The 20,847-nt window shown below is 37.5% G+C and overlaps 2 protein-coding genes across 2 annotated transcripts in view; one reads left to right on the top strand and one right to left on the bottom strand.

Moving 5' to 3' along the window:
• Positions 1-1,920: 1,920 nt before the first annotated feature.
• Positions 1,921-20,847, bottom strand: part of LOC121425963 (inositol polyphosphate 1-phosphatase-like) — a 27,727-nt gene continuing 8,800 nt past the window's right edge. The window contains exons 2-5 of the mRNA XM_041622093.1: positions 8,643-8,852; positions 5,795-6,059; positions 4,704-4,878; positions 1,921-2,434 (exon numbers count right to left, since the gene is read on the bottom strand). Coding sequence (XP_041478027.1) covers positions 1,921-2,434; positions 4,704-4,878; positions 5,795-6,059; positions 8,643-8,846 — 1,158 coding nt within the window. The 5' untranslated portion in view covers positions 8,847-8,852. The remainder of the gene's footprint in view (positions 2,435-4,703; positions 4,879-5,794; positions 6,060-8,642; positions 8,853-20,847) is intronic.
• On the top strand, positions 18,258-20,292 carry LOC121425962. Its single transcript, XM_041622092.1, has 3 exons — positions 18,258-18,414; positions 19,364-19,773; positions 20,098-20,292. Exons 1-3 carry the CDS (start codon positions 18,363-18,365, stop codon positions 20,290-20,292), a joined length of 657 nt encoding a protein of 218 aa, XP_041478026.1. The 5' UTR covers positions 18,258-18,362.

The following is a 20,847-nucleotide window of genomic DNA, read 5'->3' as shown; positions in this document are numbered from 1 at the left end:
AGTTGTTTCTTTTTCATCTTAAATTTTACAATTTATTGCCTTAGCTGGAGTCCATTAACATGTGGTTTTCTTGAATTGGACTACATGAATAGATGACTTTCATTTTTACAAGTTTTCTGATCATTCATGACAAAGATAAGATTAATGAATTACATCATGACATTTCATAATGGGTACAAAAGCCAAATCGCAGCATACATGTACTGTATCTAATACTGCAAAACTAATGAGAAACTGAGGTGACAAAATGAGTTGATTAAAAATTCTACATACACATACATGTACTAGCACTTTGGAATGCATCTTGAGTTAAAATGGAATATCAAAACCAAAATATAATTTGGAAAATTCTATTGAGCACACTAAAATACTACAGATGTATGAAATTTCAAAGGTTGTACATTCTTTGGAATTAATTTGAAAGCAAGGGATCAGATATGTATCTAAAAGCGATCAAGGGCATGTATTGGATTATTTTTTTTGTTTTTAGAATGAACATAGTGGGAACAATTTTATTTCCTATTCAAATTGGAGACAGATTTTCATGAAAACATAGAAATAGGATTTTTAAGGTTAAGAATTACATTTCTCTTCCATAAAGAGGCAAGTTTCAATGAGAAAATGAAGGCACTTGGCAAGCCTGCTTTATTGACACCTATGTTCTGTAGCACAAAACTTAGTGATTGATTATAGGAGAAAATTTCATGATTGATTGCATTGACTAACGTGTACAATCAATTGCAAAAAAATCAGTTGTAAGATCAGTGCAATGATTTGTGTCACAGGACCCTATTGTGCTCTATAGAAAGACTATGAGTGCAATGCACTTTTGCAAAATTTCAAGTGAGGCAAGACATATATGTCATGAATTACTGACACATCTACTCACTGTCAACTATGGAAAGCCAAAATCAAAGAGGTGTACACATTATTCCTTTATAAACATGAGTATGCTTGCCATTGGTCAAGATAGGTTAACTGCAAATGTGTTTGTCACATTCAGAGAAGGCAGAATCACAGGCTCCTAAAATGAGATTAAAGGACAAGTCCACCCCAACAAAAACTTGATTGGAATAAAAAGAGAAAAATTCAACAAGCATAACACTGAAAATTTCATCAAAATCGGATGTAAAATAAGAAAGTTATGGCATTTTAAAGTTTCACTTATTTTCAACAAAATAGTTATATGAACGAGCCAGTTACATCCAAATGAGAGAGTTGATGACATCACTCACTCACTATTTCTTTTGTATTTTATTGTATGAAATATGAAATATTGTTATTTTCTTGCCATTGTCATGTGAAATGAAGTTTCATTCCTCCCTGAACACGTGGAATTCCATTATTTTAACATTTTGTGCTTCAGGCAAGGAGGTCCTAATCGTCAAATTCGTCAAAATTGAAATATTGTATAATTCAAACAATAAAAAACAAAAGAAATAGTGAGTGACGTCATCGACTCTCTCATTTGGATGTAACTGGCTCGTTCATATAACTATTTTGTTGAAAATAAGCGAAACTTTAAAATGTCATAACTTTCTTGTTTTACATCCGATTTTGATGAAATTTTCAGCATTGTGCTTGTTTGATTTTTCTCTAATCGTTCAAATCAACATTTTTTTGAGGTGGACTTGACCTTTAATATTTTTTTTAATAATGATAACCAAAGGATAAGTGTTTGCCATATGAAGTGATCTCTTTCAATTGACATTCATTCCAGATAAGGACATCCCTGGCTTTCCATAGTTGCAATCAATTGGATCTATCATCACTCTTTAATAGTAAAGAGCAGCGATGTGTGCAAAATTGTTTGTCCTAATTACAGGATATTTTGAAGAAAAATATTTTGTGACAGTGACACTGGCTTTCCATAATTGCATGAATGAATGATAGAATCACAACTGTTTGTGAGATGAGGCCCTAATCTCTTCTGAAGGCACCATGGATCTTCTCCAGCACATCTGCATTCCTGTAGGCAATTATACCTCCGGAGTTGCTCCACTTCTCACCCAACGAGTCCCTTACCTCCGAATCTGGTTGGTGATACTCCAAACCGGCACTAGCTAGAAAATTCCTGTTCTCAGCATCATTGCTCAACGACTTCCACCTTCGGAAGTTGACGATGCCTCCTCCGAAGGATCTTAAGATGGCTTGAGGTCCGCACGTGTCCCATTTGAAAGTGCTTCCTTTGGTGAGAATATAGGCATCAACGTGTCCCTCGATCACACATAGGATTTTGTACCCTGCCCCACTGGCAAAGTGGACCCTTCCGAGGGAAGATAGAGCGTCCTTTGTTTGGGCATCTTCACTTGGGCTCATGACAAAGGCAAGTCCACTGTGAGTTGTAGGGGTGTTTAAGCTGACCTGGGAGGAGGTGATTGAGTTGCAGTGGATGTCCCCATGGCTTACACCCCAGAAAGTTTGGCCTGTCCAACTAAAGGGTACGGTTACAGCAGAAATAAAATTATGATGCTTGTTATTTAATGCTACATACACTTCATAGCTTTTAACCAGAGAATCCATCAGTTATAAACATTATAGAACCAACATTTTGATAGAACATTGCGTGGAACTTTTGTTAAATCTTCAATTTTTTAAGGTAATGAAGTAGTCTTTCAAATACAATGTCTCAGTTGCAACACGCTCATACTTCCAGTATAGACGACTAATGGTTATCTCCTGGGGGATTTTCGGTGTCCTATTGTTATGCTAAAAACAACTTTTAAAGAACAGATTGAATACTAACAAGTTCAGTTAGCCTGTATTCCAACGTTTGCCACTTTTGGACTATTGTACGGGGGTTGCCGAATTCACTTCACACCTGGGACAATCCTCCATAATACACATACCCTCCTTCCTCAGTGCATATCTTGTCAATTTTTTGGGGGGTCAGCAGTTTGATGAGAAGGGGGATCAAAAGAGACATAAAAGCATCGGTGGTCATCCGAACAGCCCGGGGGGGGGGGGCACTTCCATTGACGAGTAGATACCATGCACGACCATCGGGTCTTGAAAAGGACCCTAAACAAGTATTTTCCATATTCTGAAAATGCACCCCTTAACAAGTATTGGCGTGTGAAACCCTACCCTTAACAAGTATTGGAAACAAAACGATACCCTTTACAGGTATTCTCTGAATTGAACCCCTAAACAAGTAATCAAGTACAGCTATATTTTAATTGTTATGTCACGGACGTTGGTTTTACATGTACCTCTACCTACATCATTGGGCTTAGTACGGCCCCACCTCCCACAACTCGCGCAAATCGCCACATAGTGTTGACTGTTGGGGCAAAAAGTACATCCTTTATAAAACATTTTAGTCTTTATTTTTATACCTCGCAAATTTGACCCCAAACACATTTTTTTCAATATTTTAGTGTTTTTGACACCCTTATTATGCCCTATCTTGAAAAAGACATCCTTCTTACGTGTTTTTTTGGTCGCGCTTGGTATCTAATTGTCAATGTAAGTGCCCCCCCCTGGGCTGAACAGTCGTATGACAGTTCAAACCCATGTTAAAGAAATCAACTTCAAAGTTTACTATAATTTTCACACTTTGTTTCCCAACCTTACACATTTTCATTGCTAGAGAAATACATGGTTGGAAAGACCAAGGCAACGCTTGCCATTGGTATCTTTAACACAAATCCAAAGATCAGAGAAAATATCGCAAAAGATATACATGCTTGTAATTTCTGTCTGAGCGGTTAAGATTTTTCCTGTACAAAAACACCATAGGGATACAACAATCCTGACTGCAATTTCAATGCGCATGATCAGTCAAAACGCTTTTTTACGAGCAAAGTCAATGCAGTGCTGATACAACGGTTTGACCGACCACGCATTTGCATAGTAAGTGCGCACAGCTCATGTTTGCTTTGCTACAGTACACGTTTCCCATGAGATTTGCACATTTTATCAATGTTCAGTTTGTTTGGTATCGCTGTGAAAAACCCCACATATCTCGAACTGAAATCAATTGCTCCTTAGAAATTGAAGTATGTTTAGAATAGGACTTGTATTTTCTGCAAATATCTCAAAATCGATTTTTTGACTAAAATGGACTGATACGACGGTTCGGATGAATGCCAACAGTAGGATCAAGTTGAGAAGCAGTGTTGCATGGTACCGTTGAGTATGCTTGATGCAATGAATCAGGCAAAATGGAAGGGGTGGGTACGGGTCAATGTTATGAATGTGACATGAAGATCCTAATTGGACTGCCTCAATATCATGTTATTGAAGTAGATTTTATGACAGATGACAATAAATGCTTTCTGTCCCAAAATCAACAAAAACATTGGGTAAGTTACTAACAGGTTTACAGCTGCTTCGTATATGTTTTTTTTTTTCCTCATTCCACATGATCTAATCCTAGCTTATTTGATCACCAACATTAAACACACCCGCAATGGGTGATTTCAAGTTCGGTGTTGGCCTTGGTGTTGGTGTTAGTGTTGAAATTTCGGTTGCTTTCACTAGCTCCAAAACTTATTCAGAGCTTGTAAAACTGATCCAGATCACATTATTGACATCTCAACAACTAGTGAGTGACTTTTCGGGACCATCCTCATTTTATGTTTGGTGTTATAATCGTGTAAAAATTGACCCAACACCAACACCAAAAGGTCAACACTGAACTTGAAATCACCCAATGAATATAAACCCCAACATCTTACCCCAAAAGAAATCAAATTTACCTCTTTGTTTCTTGGTCCTGTCTGGCAAAAGGCTGGTTGACAACCCCCAAGACTGGTGATCCCGTCTCACGGTGAAAGGCACCTATCAAGATTACCGCACACTGAAGGCCACAGTGATACACGCCATTCTCTGGCTCCGCATCCTCGATACCCTTTATATACTCTGATGTGCTATCTGGTTACAATGTAAAAGTGGTTTCATACAATTAACTAGCTTTAACCAAACATCCAACATTCAGTACCTGGTTACCTCCTCTAGAAAAAAACCATCAATCTCCGACATACTCCTAGATATCAGCAATACAAATGTAAGACAAATCGATTTCGCAATAGCCCAATACCATATTTCATAGATCTCCTGAATAAATACATGCCCAATCAATAAACCCATTGCTCATTTTAAAGCAATACCAGCTTACTTGCAATATCAAGTTTTCTTCATAAATGAGGAAATCAACTCTTTTATTTAATATCCATATATTTCTATTGATCTTTTACAGCTTAATTATTTTGTTTTTATTATTCTTAACTTACCTTCTCCTCATTATCTTACAAATGTACATGTATATAAATTTTCATTGCCTAAGTATTCTTGCCTATACACATATTTCTCATGTCAGTTTTTACAAAGGTTACTGCTTTTTAATGTTTGAAATATGTAACAAGTCTTTTAATTGTTTTTACTTTGTATACATGACCAATTCAGCCGTTTGGCTGCGACTCATGTTTTTAATAAACCTTGAATTGATTGAAATTGATAGCTTGATTTGTGTCCATCAAAATCCTGGGGCCCCTAACACAAAGGTTAGCGATTAATCGTACGCTTGATTTTCACGATTGATTGTCAATTTAATCGACCGTAGAAAAATGTTCTTCAATCATTGATAAGCTTTGTGTTAAGGGCCCCAGACTAAAATAGTTTGTGATTGATTGCAAATTCAATGGGAAAATTGTATTTCAACTACAACAAATTATTAGGCCTACACAATTAGTTGCAAAAAACAAACCTTGACCAGTGAAGACAACAGAAAATTGGCAACTAATTCAAAATTTAAGACCTTACATTCATGTATAGAGAAATTAAACTTTACCTATGGGATCAATCCAAATTCCCATCTTTTCAACATCAAGGTCAAAGTTTAAATTTAGTAACGCAGAATCCAGCTTGGTGTCAAGGGTCGCGTGCAGGGCCTCTGCTAGCAGAGCCGCAGCTTTTTGGTTCTCATCAAGGACTTTGGTAAGCAGAAGTTTGGTCTCCTCGGGAGTTGGTTGGATGGAGACCTCTACAGTCTCGCCGGCAGTGTTGGTAAACATGTTGCTCTCTTCTCCAAATATGTGGTCTCTCATACCAGGGAACTAAAAAAGTATTATGGTGATAAAATTTTCATATCTTAAAACACAGGTTTTAATAGCTAATCAAATAATTGATTCACAAACCTGACTCAATCATACTTTCAAGGACTGAATTTGTATACAATTCTCAATGATTTCAATGTTAGATTGCATCCAAACAAACTGACTTACATACTTAACTCCAAATTTCTTACATTCACTTTTTGTTTTCTTTGAATTTTTTTAAATGTTAGAAAGTTGACAACTATTTTTTAGATATTTCATACATTTTCAGCAGTGGAGGTTTCCATTCCAGGGTACTGTTAAAAGTGAAAGCATGTTTTTTGGGCACATTACTCCCCCTCCCCCCCCCCAAAAAAAGGGATTAGATGCAAAGTGATGTCACAGCTGTAGGACAAACAAGAAAATTTTCTTATTTATAAATAATTTTATATTCACATTGTCAGGACCATAATGGTGGATTTATTCTGTAGTGTTAGATCATGAAATATGTAGATTTCATACACCAATTAACTATATAATATAGTAAAGCTAATCAGAAAGAGTCAAATAATGAGTGCACATTATTATCACAGGATACAACATTTGTGTTTGTTACTTAATACATATTCTTATTGAGAAGCCTGCTGTCTGTTTTACGTTTAATACATAGTGAGTCCATACTGTACACTTGGAAACAAACATGAATTATTGCACCAATAGTGGACTCCTCACTATAAAAGCTGAATTAAGCATCATTAATTCATGAAATCTGCATTAAATCATAGTTTCAGACCACAGATCCAACACCATCTATATGCATGTCAAAATGGGGCACTGTAATGCTTTTCACACTGCACTTTTCTCCTCAACCCACTTCGTTTTCACACTACGATTTAGCAAAGTGAGCAAGCAGGGTAAATAGTATGGTACTATCTGGCTAGTCTGCTGGGCAAACCCATCACTCGAGTTGAGGGTCTGAATGTGCAGCCTACTCATGCATTGTGTACTGAAGGCTCTCTCGGTGGAACAAGTTTTGTATGTGCTAGTCTTTGCGTGGAGGCACACTTTTTGATCAAAGTTTCAATCAGGGTCTGTGCCTGCAGACTACTATCTGGCCCTGCAAAAAAGTAGGGTTAGAAGGCTTATTGTGGTGCTAGCAACACAATTGCTGTGCTAACCCAAGAGATGCAGTGTGAAATGAAACTTGGCTAAAGGCCCTATCTCACCAACGGAGACGTCGCCGCGACAGTCTCCAACTTATCAGTCGCTGCAGTCGCGGAGACGTCTCGGAGACAAAAATGGCTTGCGCTCTCACCAAGGTGGTGGCAGCAACAATTTCAAAATAGGATCGATGGAACGTTTGAAAGATCATACACCTGACTTGGAGCAGGAGGGATATCAGCACGCGTTCAGTCATGTGGTTTCTGAAGTGGGTCAAACAGTGAGAAGAAGTGTCGTGGAGACATCTCCGCAATGTATTATAATTTATTTTGGTCTCCAGCAGGTCTTCGCGATGTCTCTGAGACGTCTCTGAGACATCGCGGCGACGTCTCAAGGGGGTATCTCACTGGACTTGAAACTAGTTCGCGACTGGTTCGCGAGTACAAATTTTGGTAGTTGCAGAGACGTCTCCACGACATCTCTGAGACGTCTCATGAAAATTACAGAGTCTCCGAGGAGTCGCAAGAAGATTAAACATGTTTAATATTTTTGGAGACTGTTTCTAGTCTCCGCGACGTCTCCGAGAAGTCTCCATCAGTTGCTGCGACGTCTTGGAGACTAATGATATCCGCGACTGCTGAGACGTCGCCGCGATGTCTCAGAGACGTCTCAGAGACATCGCGAAGACCTGCTGGAGACCAAAAAAAAAAATAATACATTGCGGAGACGTCTCCGCGACACTTCTTCACACTGTTTGACCCACTTCAGAAACCACGTGACTGAACGCGTGCTGATATCCCTCCTCCTGCTCCAAGTCAGGTGTATGATCTTTCAAACGTTCCATCGAGACGTCTCCTTGGTGAGAGCGCAAGCCATTTTTGTCTCTGAGACGTCTCCGCGACTGCAGCGACTGATAAGTTGGAGACTGTCGCGGCGACGTCTCCGTTGGTGAGATAGGGCCTTCAGGAGTCGCGGATATCATTAGTCTCCGAGACGTCGCAGCAACTGATGGAGACTTCTCAGAGACGTCGCGGAGACTAGAAACAGTCTCCAAAAATATTAAATATGTTTAATCTTCTTGCGACTCCTCAGAGACTCTAATTTTCATGAGACGTCTCAGAGATGTTCGCGGAGACGTCTCTGCAACTAGCAAAATTTGTAGTCGCGAACTAGTTTCAAGCCCAGTGAGACAGGGCCTTAAGGAAAAGTGGGGCTAAGCATTAGCCAATCACAGAAGTCAAAATTGCACATCAATCGCGCTCTGTATGGTAAATTCATCAATATTTATGAGCTGTGTGATAGTCCAGGGTTAAGGCGTTAACCCTGGCTAAGCAAATAGTATGGGGTTAAGACAGTGTGAATCCAAAAAAGGATAGTATGGGATTAAGGAAATGCAGTGTGAAAAGCATATGTAATTCCTTTATGATACCTCATTACACCAACCTTTTCTCCTACGTCGTGTCTGATCATCTCTTGAATGAGGACATCACCGAGCGTCTTGAAATCCTGGACGAATCTCTTGTTCTTGGCTTCTCCGGTTTTCTCCTCGACCAGCAACTCAAAGAGAGCCTTCTCTGCTCGGATGATGCGGGCCAGGTTCCCTGCCTTCTCTCCCAGCCGGACAAGCATCCGCAATAATTCTGCCATGGTCTACTGCTGTGTATGGAAAGCAAAAGTTACATGTACTCTGTGGGTTTGTTTATAAGTGGTATACAATGCACAGTAGGGGAGATAAGGGTTAGTTGGAACGTGGGGTAAGATGTAACATTGTAATTTTCTTTAACGCCTGTAAAATAAATTTATGCAATAATGCCCTCAATTTATTGAGCACTATTAATAATACAACAGTGTTGTATTATTAAAAAATTGAGGGCAGTATTGCATGTATTTATGTTTAACTTATTACTCAAATATCCATTGTGAAATCACGTTCGTAGTGCGAAGTTAGTATACATAGGCGGATCCAGGGGGGGGCCCAAGTTGCCTGGGCCCCCCTATTGGCAGAGCAAAAAAAAGAAAAAAAGGAAAAAGAAAGGAAAAAAGAAAAGGAAGGGAAAAGAGAGGAGAAAAGAAGAAAGGCAAACATAAGAGAAGGAACATGATTGAATAGAATAACATGAGGGGAAGACTTTGAAAATAATTTTTTGAAAAATCTATTTGTTAGGATATACAATGTAAAATGTTCGCTTGCGCTTCGTGCTCTTATTGTCTTTTAGGGGATTTGCATATCTTGCTCAATATGGAGCTTGAAATATCAAACTTTGAAGTCAATATACAAAACATATTTCAGCTGGGAAATTGAACTTTCATTATTTTGTTTGATTTACAAATTGATTTTAAAAAAGTGCTCTGTAAAAATGTCTGTGTTATGGTCTGAATATTATCATTTTCTGCTTGCGCTGCGCGCTCGCAAAATTTTATTTGATTTATTTTTCTGTATTCCATAAAGTTCTCAAAAAGTTCCCTATTCAGGTCAGATTGTCAAAACGTATCAGCTAGCGCTGCACGCTAGCATTTTGATTAGTGAGTTATGTATATCCCAATATTAATTCTAAATCAAACTACTTTGATGACAGTTTATCAAAAATTTCGGCTCGCGATTTCCGCTTGCATTGATAGATATCGTGCATTTTATGCATAATTACAAAAGTGCTTTAAATGTCCAGTTTTCAGGCCATAATATTAAAGGACAAGTCCACCCCAACAAAAACTTGATTTGAATAAAAAGAGAAAAATTCAACAAGAATAACACCGAAAACTTCATCAAAATCGGATGTAAAATAAGACATGCAGTTATGGCATTTTAAAGTTTCACTTATTTATATGAACGAGCCAGTTATATCCAAATGAGAGAGTTGATGACATCACTCACTCACCATTTCTTTTGTATTTTATTATATATATAATTATGAAATATTTTTATTTTCTCGTCATTGTCATGTGAAATGAAGTTTCATTCCTCCCTGAACACGTGGAATTCCATTATTTTAACATTTTGTGCTTCAGGCAATGAGGTCCTAATCATCAAATCATTATGAAAGATTTCTGCATAAATGAGACAGAAAATCATGTACAACTCTTGAACGCACACACAGGTCACGGAGTGACCCTGAGTGCAAACAGCTGACTGTGTTACAACTTACAGGTGATACATTTTCACAATAGGGGTGATCAAACTCACTGGAGGGACTTTAATACACTTGTATAAAGAAATGTGTACTACAGTACTCCTGTTGAATGCTCTGATGAAAATTGTATGAGTTTCATATTCATTTGAACGGGATGACAAGATTATTGTATATATCGAGTGCATTACGCATAAATCATACTACCATTGCGACCCCTGCCTGGCCGATGGTTCAGGCATGACGATCCTGAGTGACGTCACCGATAGAGACCTCAAATGCCAGGAGAGCCTATTCGACAACTAACTTCATCTAAAAAACACGTAGTGAAGATAACATCCAATGGGAAAATGGCTTTCATTTTCATGAAATATACATTCCATTCTTCAATAAATCTTTCACCCCGTCGTTAACTGCCCATTCATTCTCGAGCAATGGGGGAATGAATACAGAGTGTCTCAAAGTTTGTGTGAAAAAGGTGCATTTTCCATAGAACTTCTGCCAAAAAGCAATGCATAAGGGAAAGATTAGCCCCAAAACACGAATAGATGAGTTAATCAAATGGGATGAATCGTGAAAATCAGTGAAATATAGTTTCTCCTGTACTCATTTCTGAATACCCCGACTTGATACGATTAATTTTTCCCCCTCTTCATCAACTTTTAAGAAAAAGGGTGCATATTTTCATAAAAATATCATGTGTTATATCGACGGACGCCCGTGCGTACCAGCATGAGGAAGTCAAATGTCTCGTATTTTTCATAATGCGTAAAAATTGAAATATTGTATAATTCAAACAATAAAAAACAAAAGAAATAGTGAGTGAGTGACGTCATCGACTATCTTATTTGGATGCAACTGGCTCGTTCATATAACTATTTTGTTGAAATTAAGCGAAACTTTGAAATGCCATAACTTTTTTATTTTACATCCGATTTCGATGAAATTTTCAGCGCTGTGCTTGTCTGATTTTTCTCTATTGATTTAAATTAACATTTTTCTGAGGTGGACTTGACCTTTAACAGATTTCGCGCTCTCATGCTTAGGAAAAGAAATAGGAAGATAGTCATCATTTTCTTATGATGACATAATGCCCTTATAGAATGTCCCGGTCCTACAGTGTATGTAAAAAAAAGTAATAATAATAAAATACATCAGCTCTTTTTTAACTGTCATCCATCACGATTCACAATTTTCCCACAAATTGTTTGCAATACAGCGCTTAAATTAACCCTTTGTTAGATCGGAATATCATGTTTTTAGCTCGCGCTTTGCGCTCGCTTTATTGATTTTCATGATAAGAAAGGTACTTAGAATATCGAAATTCTATGTCGAAATCTAAAACACACGTTAATTCAGATACGCAGATTGTTCTCTATTTAAATCATTGTCCAGTTTCAGATCACAATATCAAAAAGTGTCTGCTCGCGGATAAATAACTTATCCTTTTCATGATTTACAAAACATGAATAGAGTGTCCAGAATTTTTCCGCTCGCGCTTCGTGCTCGCATCAATAAAGTTTAGTTTATATACTTAGAGTCCTTCCAAGATTGCAAAAAGTGCTTAGCATTTCCATTATTCAGGTAAAAAAGGTCAAAATTTTTCAGCTCGCGCTTCGCGCTCGCAATATTTGAATGTTGAAATATGTAACGTCTTCATGGCTAAATGCAAGCAGTCCATAACAGGTACAATTTCGAGCAGTTCAAAACGTATACAAACATTTTCTGCTCGCGCACTGCGCTCGCATTATTAATGTAATGAAGATCCCCACTTACTCATCCTTTTCATGATTTACAAAACTAATTGAATAGAGTGTCTTGTTCAGTAGGTCTAAATCTCGAAATTTTTTGCTCACGCTTCGTGCTTGCATGTTTAATTATATACCTATTCTGTTAAACAAAAAGTGCTAAGAATTTTCATTCCTTACGTAAGAATGTCAAAAAATGTCGGCTGGCGCTTCGCGCTCGCATTATATAAATAAGGGTTATGGTATTATACATTTATGTTTCATAAGAATAAAGCTAAAAGTGACCATTAGGACTACCCCTTCAAAGAAACAAAAAATCCCGGCAAAAATCATATTCGAGCGGCCGATCGGGGAAATATGGCTGAAAAAAATTCCGGGCCCCCCCCTATTGGCGAAGGCTGGATCCGCCCCTGGTATATTTCAGGCTAAAGTTTAGAATCCGATGTCATGTGATATAATGTATCGTGTGTGTGATGCCTTGTTCCAACACTGTCTACAGTTTATCGTATCCATGCTCTCATAATCAATTATGACATTGGAATGACAAATTACTCTGTATAGCATACTAACCTCGCAATACATCAGTAGAGGCGCACGGCCAATATGGGAGACTCTCTCCAATAGGGGAGACAATCTCCCACATTGGAGACTTGCTTTGCAAAAGGACAAAAGAAACAACACCAACAAAAGCATGATTTTTCCACCCAAAATTTTGTCTCACTGAGGTCAGAAGCCCATTTGTTTTGTGTGTGATTGACAACAAAAATCCTTATCAAAACAAAAGTAGACGGTGAATTTTTAAAGTAGACGGTGAAAAGGGGTAATTTTTCATGAGGAATCTGCTTATCACATTTTTATTTGCTGCCAAGGTAATCCTTTTGCCGCAAATGTAAACAAAGGAAATTGGTCTCCAAAACTGGAGACTGTCTCTGAAATTGGATACCCAAATTCTTCACAAAAGTCTCTGATATTGGAGATAATCTCCCACATTGGAGACAGTCTCCAATATTGGCCGTGCGCCTCTACTGTACATGTGAGTGGCAACAAGCTCTTGTCTCCAGTGTAATTTCGATATTAAAAAAAATCAATAATAAAGTGAGGACAATAGCATTATATCCCTTCCAGAGCTCAGAGCCAAGCAAGGACAAGACAAAAGCGAAATTTATGTAAAAACAAGTTGTGACTAATTTCACTTGGTACTCCAAATGGCGAGTGGCAGATCGATCTATTATAAAATGTGGGTGACTGGGCATAACAACTTTTGCCTATAAATTTAGAGTAAAGGCAACATCCTGTTAAGTTACCAGTCCATTCACTGCCGCTTATTTTTTTCAGAGCTTGTGACTTCTTCATTCCACTCCCATTTTTTACCATGGCATGACAACAAATACAAGTGCACACACTGAATGAAACACACAAGAGAGGTGACAAATTTCATAAGGCCAGAGTAATTCTAGTAATTTTTAGTAAGTACAAAAGTCTGAGGACATGAGTTTTGCCACCATATGCATTGCTTGCCATTATTAGCGCGATGCAACACGACAAGCATGACAAGCGATCGCGACACTGACAAAGTCCCATTGATGGGCGTGGCAATCACACGCTAACATGAAAGTCTATGCGTGGGTATGCCCAACAAAAACGAAGAAATCTTGATTGCGGTGTTGAACAAAACCCGTTATTGTACGTACACAAGCATATCATCAACTGATCAAGCACACTCATCATAATACAAATAAATAACATCTCTGGAATAATTGAGCTTTTACGTAGCACATACCGAATAATAGGTTGAAATACAAACAGAATTATGATTGTTTAATTAACGACTCTTCTTACGATCCACCTCCCGAACTCTCGTTTCCGAGGGCCAGGGATCGTTAAAAAAAAAAATCAACTTTGATATGGTAGCACCATGGCTAGCGCTAACTAGCTCAGCGCTATTGAAATGTTTTGGTTTTGTTTATATTTTTATATCTACTGAAAGATCTCCCTTCTCTCCCCACTCCATTCCCTTTCAAAAATTTTAGTCACTTTTTCTCCCCTTATGTTGCTTTGATAATTCAGATCGAGTGTCAATGTTTCGAGGAGGGTGGGGGTAGTATCATAGTAGGCCTATATTTTGGCTTTAATTCTGCTTTTTAAAATTATTATTATTTCAAATGTGAAGCTTCTTTACTTGTGACTATGTTTATATGAAAACTTACAGATAGATTAAATGTAACTTGCGGGTTTAACAGCTAGGTCTATACCTTAGTTTGTTTCATCATTATTCACCATTCATCACTTTCACCTTATAATTATTTAGATAACAATGAATGGAAAAATATGAAAGAATGAAGAGGACAAAAATATAGGCAACTATAGTTTATTAGAGCCAATCGTGGAATCAAACAGGTGGTGGACCATGCCCATAGCACCCCCCCCAAAAAAAAATGGGTGGGTGGGTTAATAGAAAACGGGAAGCTTTGAAAAAAAAATCGGATGAAAAAAGAATATATATAGTTTTCACATCATAGGGGCGTATCTGGTTTTCTTTTCCAAGGTGGGAGGCTTGACCGAGAAATTTGACAGGCAAAAAAAAAAGGGGCGGGTGCTCCACTACGAAATGAAGGTCATTTTGGAATCAAGAAATTGAACAGATGATGAGGAGCAAGGTATGAGCAGAATTGTATATGCAGATGATACCCAGTTATATATGATGTTCTCAGATAAGGACCGTAGTTCAATTATCCCTAGGATAGAGTCTTGTTTAGATGAAATTATGAAATGGTCAATTATGAATGGTTTGAAGTTGAATTCTGAGAAAACTGAAATCTTGCACATAACATCACGTCACAGAAACTCAGATGATGTCTCAACTCTAAATGTTGCTGGTTCTATTATTCAGCCAGTCTCCAAGGCACGGGATCTAGGGGTAATTGTCGAGAATGAATTAGGAATGAAGTCCCATGTTAACAATATTTGTAGGGCTGCTGCAATTGGGTTACACAAAATTGGGAAAATGAGAAAATATCTTGATAGGAAAACAACAGAAAAATTAGTACATGCCTTCATCTTAAGTCACTTAGATAATAATAATAGTTTACTATTCGGAATACCGGAATCGCTTCTCGATAAATTACAACATATCCAAAATTCTGCTGCAAGACTTATAACTCGAAAAGGAAAATTTGAACACATCTCCCCTATTGTATCTGACCTTCATTGGCTACCCATTCGATCAAGGATCAAATATAAACTTCTCATATTAACATTCAAATGTATTCATGGTATTGCCCCTGCTTATCTTCAAGAACTTGTCCAGATTCATAAACCTAAGCGTAATCTCCGTTCTGGCTCACAAAATCTTCTCTCTGAAATTACTGTCAAGACCAAATCATATGGGGATCGGGCTTTCCAGAAAGCTGCACCAGCACAATGGAATTCTCTTCCATCGACATTAAGAAATATTACCCAGCTTGAGAAATTCAAAGTTCAATTAAAAACCCACCTTTTTCAGAATGTTTGATTTAGTCACTCGCGCATAGAGACCTGTAGGTGTTATGCGTTTTTAAGAAATGTACTACTATTATTATTATTATTTATAACATGGAAGGTATTGGGGTTGACTCCAAAATGTAGGTCATTACTTTGTTTTTACTTCAAGTTGGCAATCAAATAGAGGGCCCCATAACCACCCCTCCCGCGTGGATCCGCCACTGCATCAATTTCTCCAAAAACAGTGAAAGGCTATTTGCATCATGAAGATTGCATCATCACTTTCATTTTCAATGTTATCTGATTATTACTTTGTATCTTCTGGTTATCTGCCCATGATCACTTTGTTTTGTATTTGTTTTTTTGACAAAAAGCAAAATTAGAATTAAATTGATAAGTAAAATCTCGAAACAGAAAGGGCTATGTAAACAAATGAGACGATGATGTCACACAGCTATTATTTGATTTATGAATATTCAATTTTCCCAAAAAAATTCTTCATCGAGAATGTAAAATCAAAATAGAAATTACAATTAGCCTACCTATTGTGATTAAGTGAACAGTCTTTTAATATCAAATCTGCAAAGCTCTCGTACACATTTTTGGTGAAGTATAGATAAGGAAAAAAATAGAGGACGACTCGAATGCATTGATGCCAATTCCAAATAGTTTGCTTGCCAATATTAATTCTTGTTAAGCATGACACGCATGCGCTATGAAACCGTATGTTAAGCGCAAAGAGCATCCACTGTGACGTCACATGCATGAAACAAAATGACGCGTTTTGGGTCACCCTGGGAACGCCCAAATCATTATCACAATGATTATTGTAATGATTTTCTCCGAGTGAACTTGCATTCAGCGGTTTCTCTGATATTTCTTTACATATCTTCGAAATTTTCAAATCTTTATCATGGGATGTACAAATTCTAAAGTATGTCCTCTACCAATGGGTTTGGTGGTAGATACTTCACAAACTCGGCGCCAAAAGGGTAATGGGAGATCATTGTTGAAGGCTTTAACAAAGGTGTTCCGCAGGAGGAATAAAGTAAGAAAACGTTTAATTGCAGGCAGGGGAGGGGTGAGGATTCATATTGATATGACCGAGTTTGACATTTTATATTTTCATTACAATTTGAGTGATAAACATAAATGAAACATCCAATAACAACTTTGTTACAATCAACTTCTGTTTTTATGTTAGTGATCAATAATTCATAATAATAAAAAAATTATAAACAGTATAAGGATATCATGTGACAGCAAAAAAAAATGACGGCATGTCAAACACACAAAACAGGAGAGGGATGAAAAATGAAGCGACAGAGGAGGATGGGTTTGCAGAAGAATCGGGGAGACAGATAGATTATGAGAGAAGAAATGAAGATATACATTGAAAGAAAGAAAGAGAAAAAAGAGAGTGAAGGAGAAACAAAGGAACAAAAAATAAAAGGGAAATAGGAGAAGAACATTTCTGATCGCTCCACAACCCAGTTGCTGAATCAGATAAAGTTTCCAAGGGACGGGGGGGGGGGGTGCATTCGGACATTTAGGAATATGCCCGGCTGCATTATATAAACTTAATCAAATGCTATATTCGTGGATCATGTCACTAAATTCACTATAATGATTATCGTGAACAGGTGGCACCAATCATTTTCTCTGATATCTATACCGATATCGACCAGCCTTCGACATCCTATCCCAGAGACGAAACGATCAATGCGGAAGAATTTCTGGCATATCGTAAGTCAACACAATTTCCACAAAATATTTGATTGGAGGGACGGGGTGGGAATACAAAAAAGGGTGGCTCCTTTTCTTCGAGTCATAACAGATACGTTTCTGATGTAAATTGAAGAAAAATAATATAAAAAAATAATCTTCAACTTTGAGAAATAAATGGAGCGTTTTATGAAAGGACCTGTTGAACGTTTTATCCGACAAGTCCCGTTTTATCGAACCTTTACTTTAGCAACAGTACTTCTCACCCAATCAAAATTAGGAACAGTTGTCACATCTGACAACTTGTTGGATAAAGCGGTTCATGAAAATAATGCTCCAGAAGACATGTGTCAGAGTTTGTTCATATTTTCATAATATATAGAAACGAACAGCTTCAAATTTTGAATATTCCCTCCAAAGTTTGTTTCCCCATGCAGAAACATATTTTCTGAAAATGTTTATCAAAGCAGCTCCATAGTTTCCAGTAAAATATGAAATGTTGTATTCATACTATACTAGTTTTAATTAGATTTATGATAGTTCCATTATCATAACGAACATATCAATAATATTATGTTAAGATGAAATTGAGATCAAAACGCATATTTTGACTATGGAAACTTATATAATAACACTTATGTAATCCTTACTTGTCTATGATAGCTTAGAATGCATATAAATCTAATAATAATAAAATTAATTAACATTATTTGTATAGCGCTTATCACAAATCATGTCTCTAAGCATTGTAAGGCATCTATTAAGGCATTCCCCTTTTTTCTGTTTTTATTAGGGGAACTACCGGTTCCTTTCATTGAAATTTTATTTCAAACAACGCAAACATTTATTTTCTTCAATTTCATTACATTCGTAAACATTAATTCATACAAAAATAAAATTATTATGAGAATATAAATACGTACATTTACATTATTCTAAGCTTTTAACCATATTTACACTTCGTTTCCCCTTACCATTTTCCATATCGCTTTTTAAAAGAACGACTCTTGGCCAGGAGTGCTCTTGATGACAGCGAGTCCGACTTCGAAGACGACGAGGACACCGTTCAGCAAAAGCAACCCTCCATGTCATACCGACCAGGAAAGGTCAAGAAGAGCTGTGACATCCTCGTCATTGGTAGGTCGTTTAATTTTCTGTCAAGAGAAGTCACACTATTAGAAGACATTTTAAAGTTTCAGTTTGTAGTTTTTCTCATTTCCAACAAAAAATACAATATATATATATATATATATATATATATATATCAATGAAGTTAACAATATATGCAAAACAATGCATAAAATTATGCCTATAAATCAAAGCTTAGAAACTATTATTTGTATTCATTGCAATAAAAAAAACGAATAGTATTCATTTTTTTATTGCAATGAATACTAAACATTGTTATTTCTTTATATCGACATAGCGTATTACGCTATGTCAATATCAAAATTAGCAATGTTTCTCCGGAAATAGAGATTGCCGCTGAAAAGCTGGGCTTATATATCGTGGACCCCTCGGATAACAATAGTTCTAAAAATAATAGCGTATATATATATTATAAAACAAGTAATTGCCAACAGACAGAAAACAACATAAGACATGGAAAGCACAATTTACAAAAAAATGAGAGAAGAATAATAAGATGTTTTTATGTTTTCGCCTTTTTGCATGCCTTTCTGTGTTCTAATATGTATGATTTATATAATGTTTATACCTTGTATTTTATCACTTGTATATACATGTTTTGTTTTTAGGCTTTTAGGGCCCCTTTTGATACCAGCTTTTGCTGAAAGGGCACCCTATTGAAATAATTTGTAATAAATAGATAAAATAAATGTTCAGAGAATAGGGGGTCAATAATATTATGACATTATAACATTGCAAATTATACGGATAACTCTCTTTTGTAGTAATAAATGATACGGAAGTTGTGAAACATATGGGAGAGTATAGTTACAAGCTAGCGGCGTGCTATAGCCGAAATACACAGGTTTAAAAATTAAGGAACTTTTGTTGAAGTTTAAGAGTACTAATAGCATGATTGCTTTCTTTTGTTTTGTATTCTTTGCAGATCATCCTACAGACGATGATACTTCAGCACACATCACCCAAATCAGGGCACGCCCTGGGGGTGTGGCTTTTGAGGTTGCAAATAACTTTGACCCAATCGCAAAGGTAGCAGACGTCAAATTCAGCCGAGGGGGCGTGGCTTTCGAGATCATATCAGACCAATCTCCACTTCCGGCTGCAGATAATAGCGAGCCATCGGAGATGTCTCTCCTTAGTCAGCCAATCTCAACCATGAGCTGCACACGTCACGCAAAGGAAGGCATGGCTTTCGAGATCGACTTCAGCGATAGCGAGGAGCAGAAGCAACAACTCAAGACTCTGAGCAAAGTGACGTCACACATTGCCAAAGAAGGGTGGAGTGAGCGTGGTATCATCAAAGAAACTGATGACGTATGGGTAGCAAACAAAGTTCTTGCAATGAATGTAAGTTGAGGGAGACAGATTTTCAGACAAAATCTAAAAGTTATTGATGTTTTAACAAACAATTGATAAAACAAGGTTAACATTTTTCGTGATCTATAAAATAAATCATATTATAGAAAGCAAAACATTACAACATAACTACGCGACATTTCACTTAAAACATTTTTTTTTTGTATTCCGAGATGTAAAATTCCAGATATCGAGAATTTCAGTTATGCATGAAATATACATATTGCCAACATAAGATATATAAAAGATTAGTGTTCTAAAATTATAGGTAGAAACTTCTAAATGAAGGTATACATTTTCTTTGTTTGTTTTAAGGACAATGCAAGGAGGAACAAGAAACGTTTGGCTTCTCTGAAGAAGGCTGAGGAAGAGTTAGACCTGATGACAGCTACTATGACAGAGAGGGCCCTTGACAGCTTCCACTACATCCTGGTGAAGGAAACGTGCACAAAACATAGTCTTCTAAGGAGGGCCCAGTTCAAGGCCTGGCAGAAGAAGATGATGCAGTAGACTAGGCGAGGAGGAACGAAAATCGCTTGGCTTCTATTCAGAAGGCTGAGGAAGAGTTCGACCTGATGGCAGCTACTATGACAGAGAGGGCCCTTGATAGCTTCCAATACATCCTGGTGAAGGAGACGTGCACAGAACAGTCTTCTAAGGAGGGCCCAGTTCAAGGCTTGGCAGAAGAAGATGATGCAGTAGACTAGGCGAGGAGGAACGAGAATCGCTTGGCTTCTATGCAGAAGGCTGAGGAAGAGTTCGACCTGATGGCAGCTACTATGACAGAGAGGGCCCTTGACAGCTTCCAATACATCCTGGTGAAGGAGACGTGCACAGAACAGTCTTCTAAGGAGGGCCCAGTTCAAGGCTTGGCAGAAGAAGATGATGCAGTAGACTAGGCGAGGAGGAACGAGAATCGCTTGGCTTCTATGCAGAAGGCTGAGGAAGAGTTCGACCTGATGGCAGCTACTATGACAGAGAGGGCCCTTTACAGCTTCCAGTACATCCTGGTGAAAGAGACGTGCACAGAACATTGTCTTCTCAGGCGAGCCAATTTCAAGGCAT

This window comes from Lytechinus variegatus, chromosome 13 (genome assembly GCF_018143015.1).
Source record: "Lytechinus variegatus isolate NC3 chromosome 13, Lvar_3.0, whole genome shotgun sequence".
NCBI classification, from domain to species: Eukaryota; Metazoa; Echinodermata; class Echinoidea; order Temnopleuroida; family Toxopneustidae; genus Lytechinus; species Lytechinus variegatus.
This window is presented reverse-complemented; position numbering and strand designations above follow the sequence as displayed.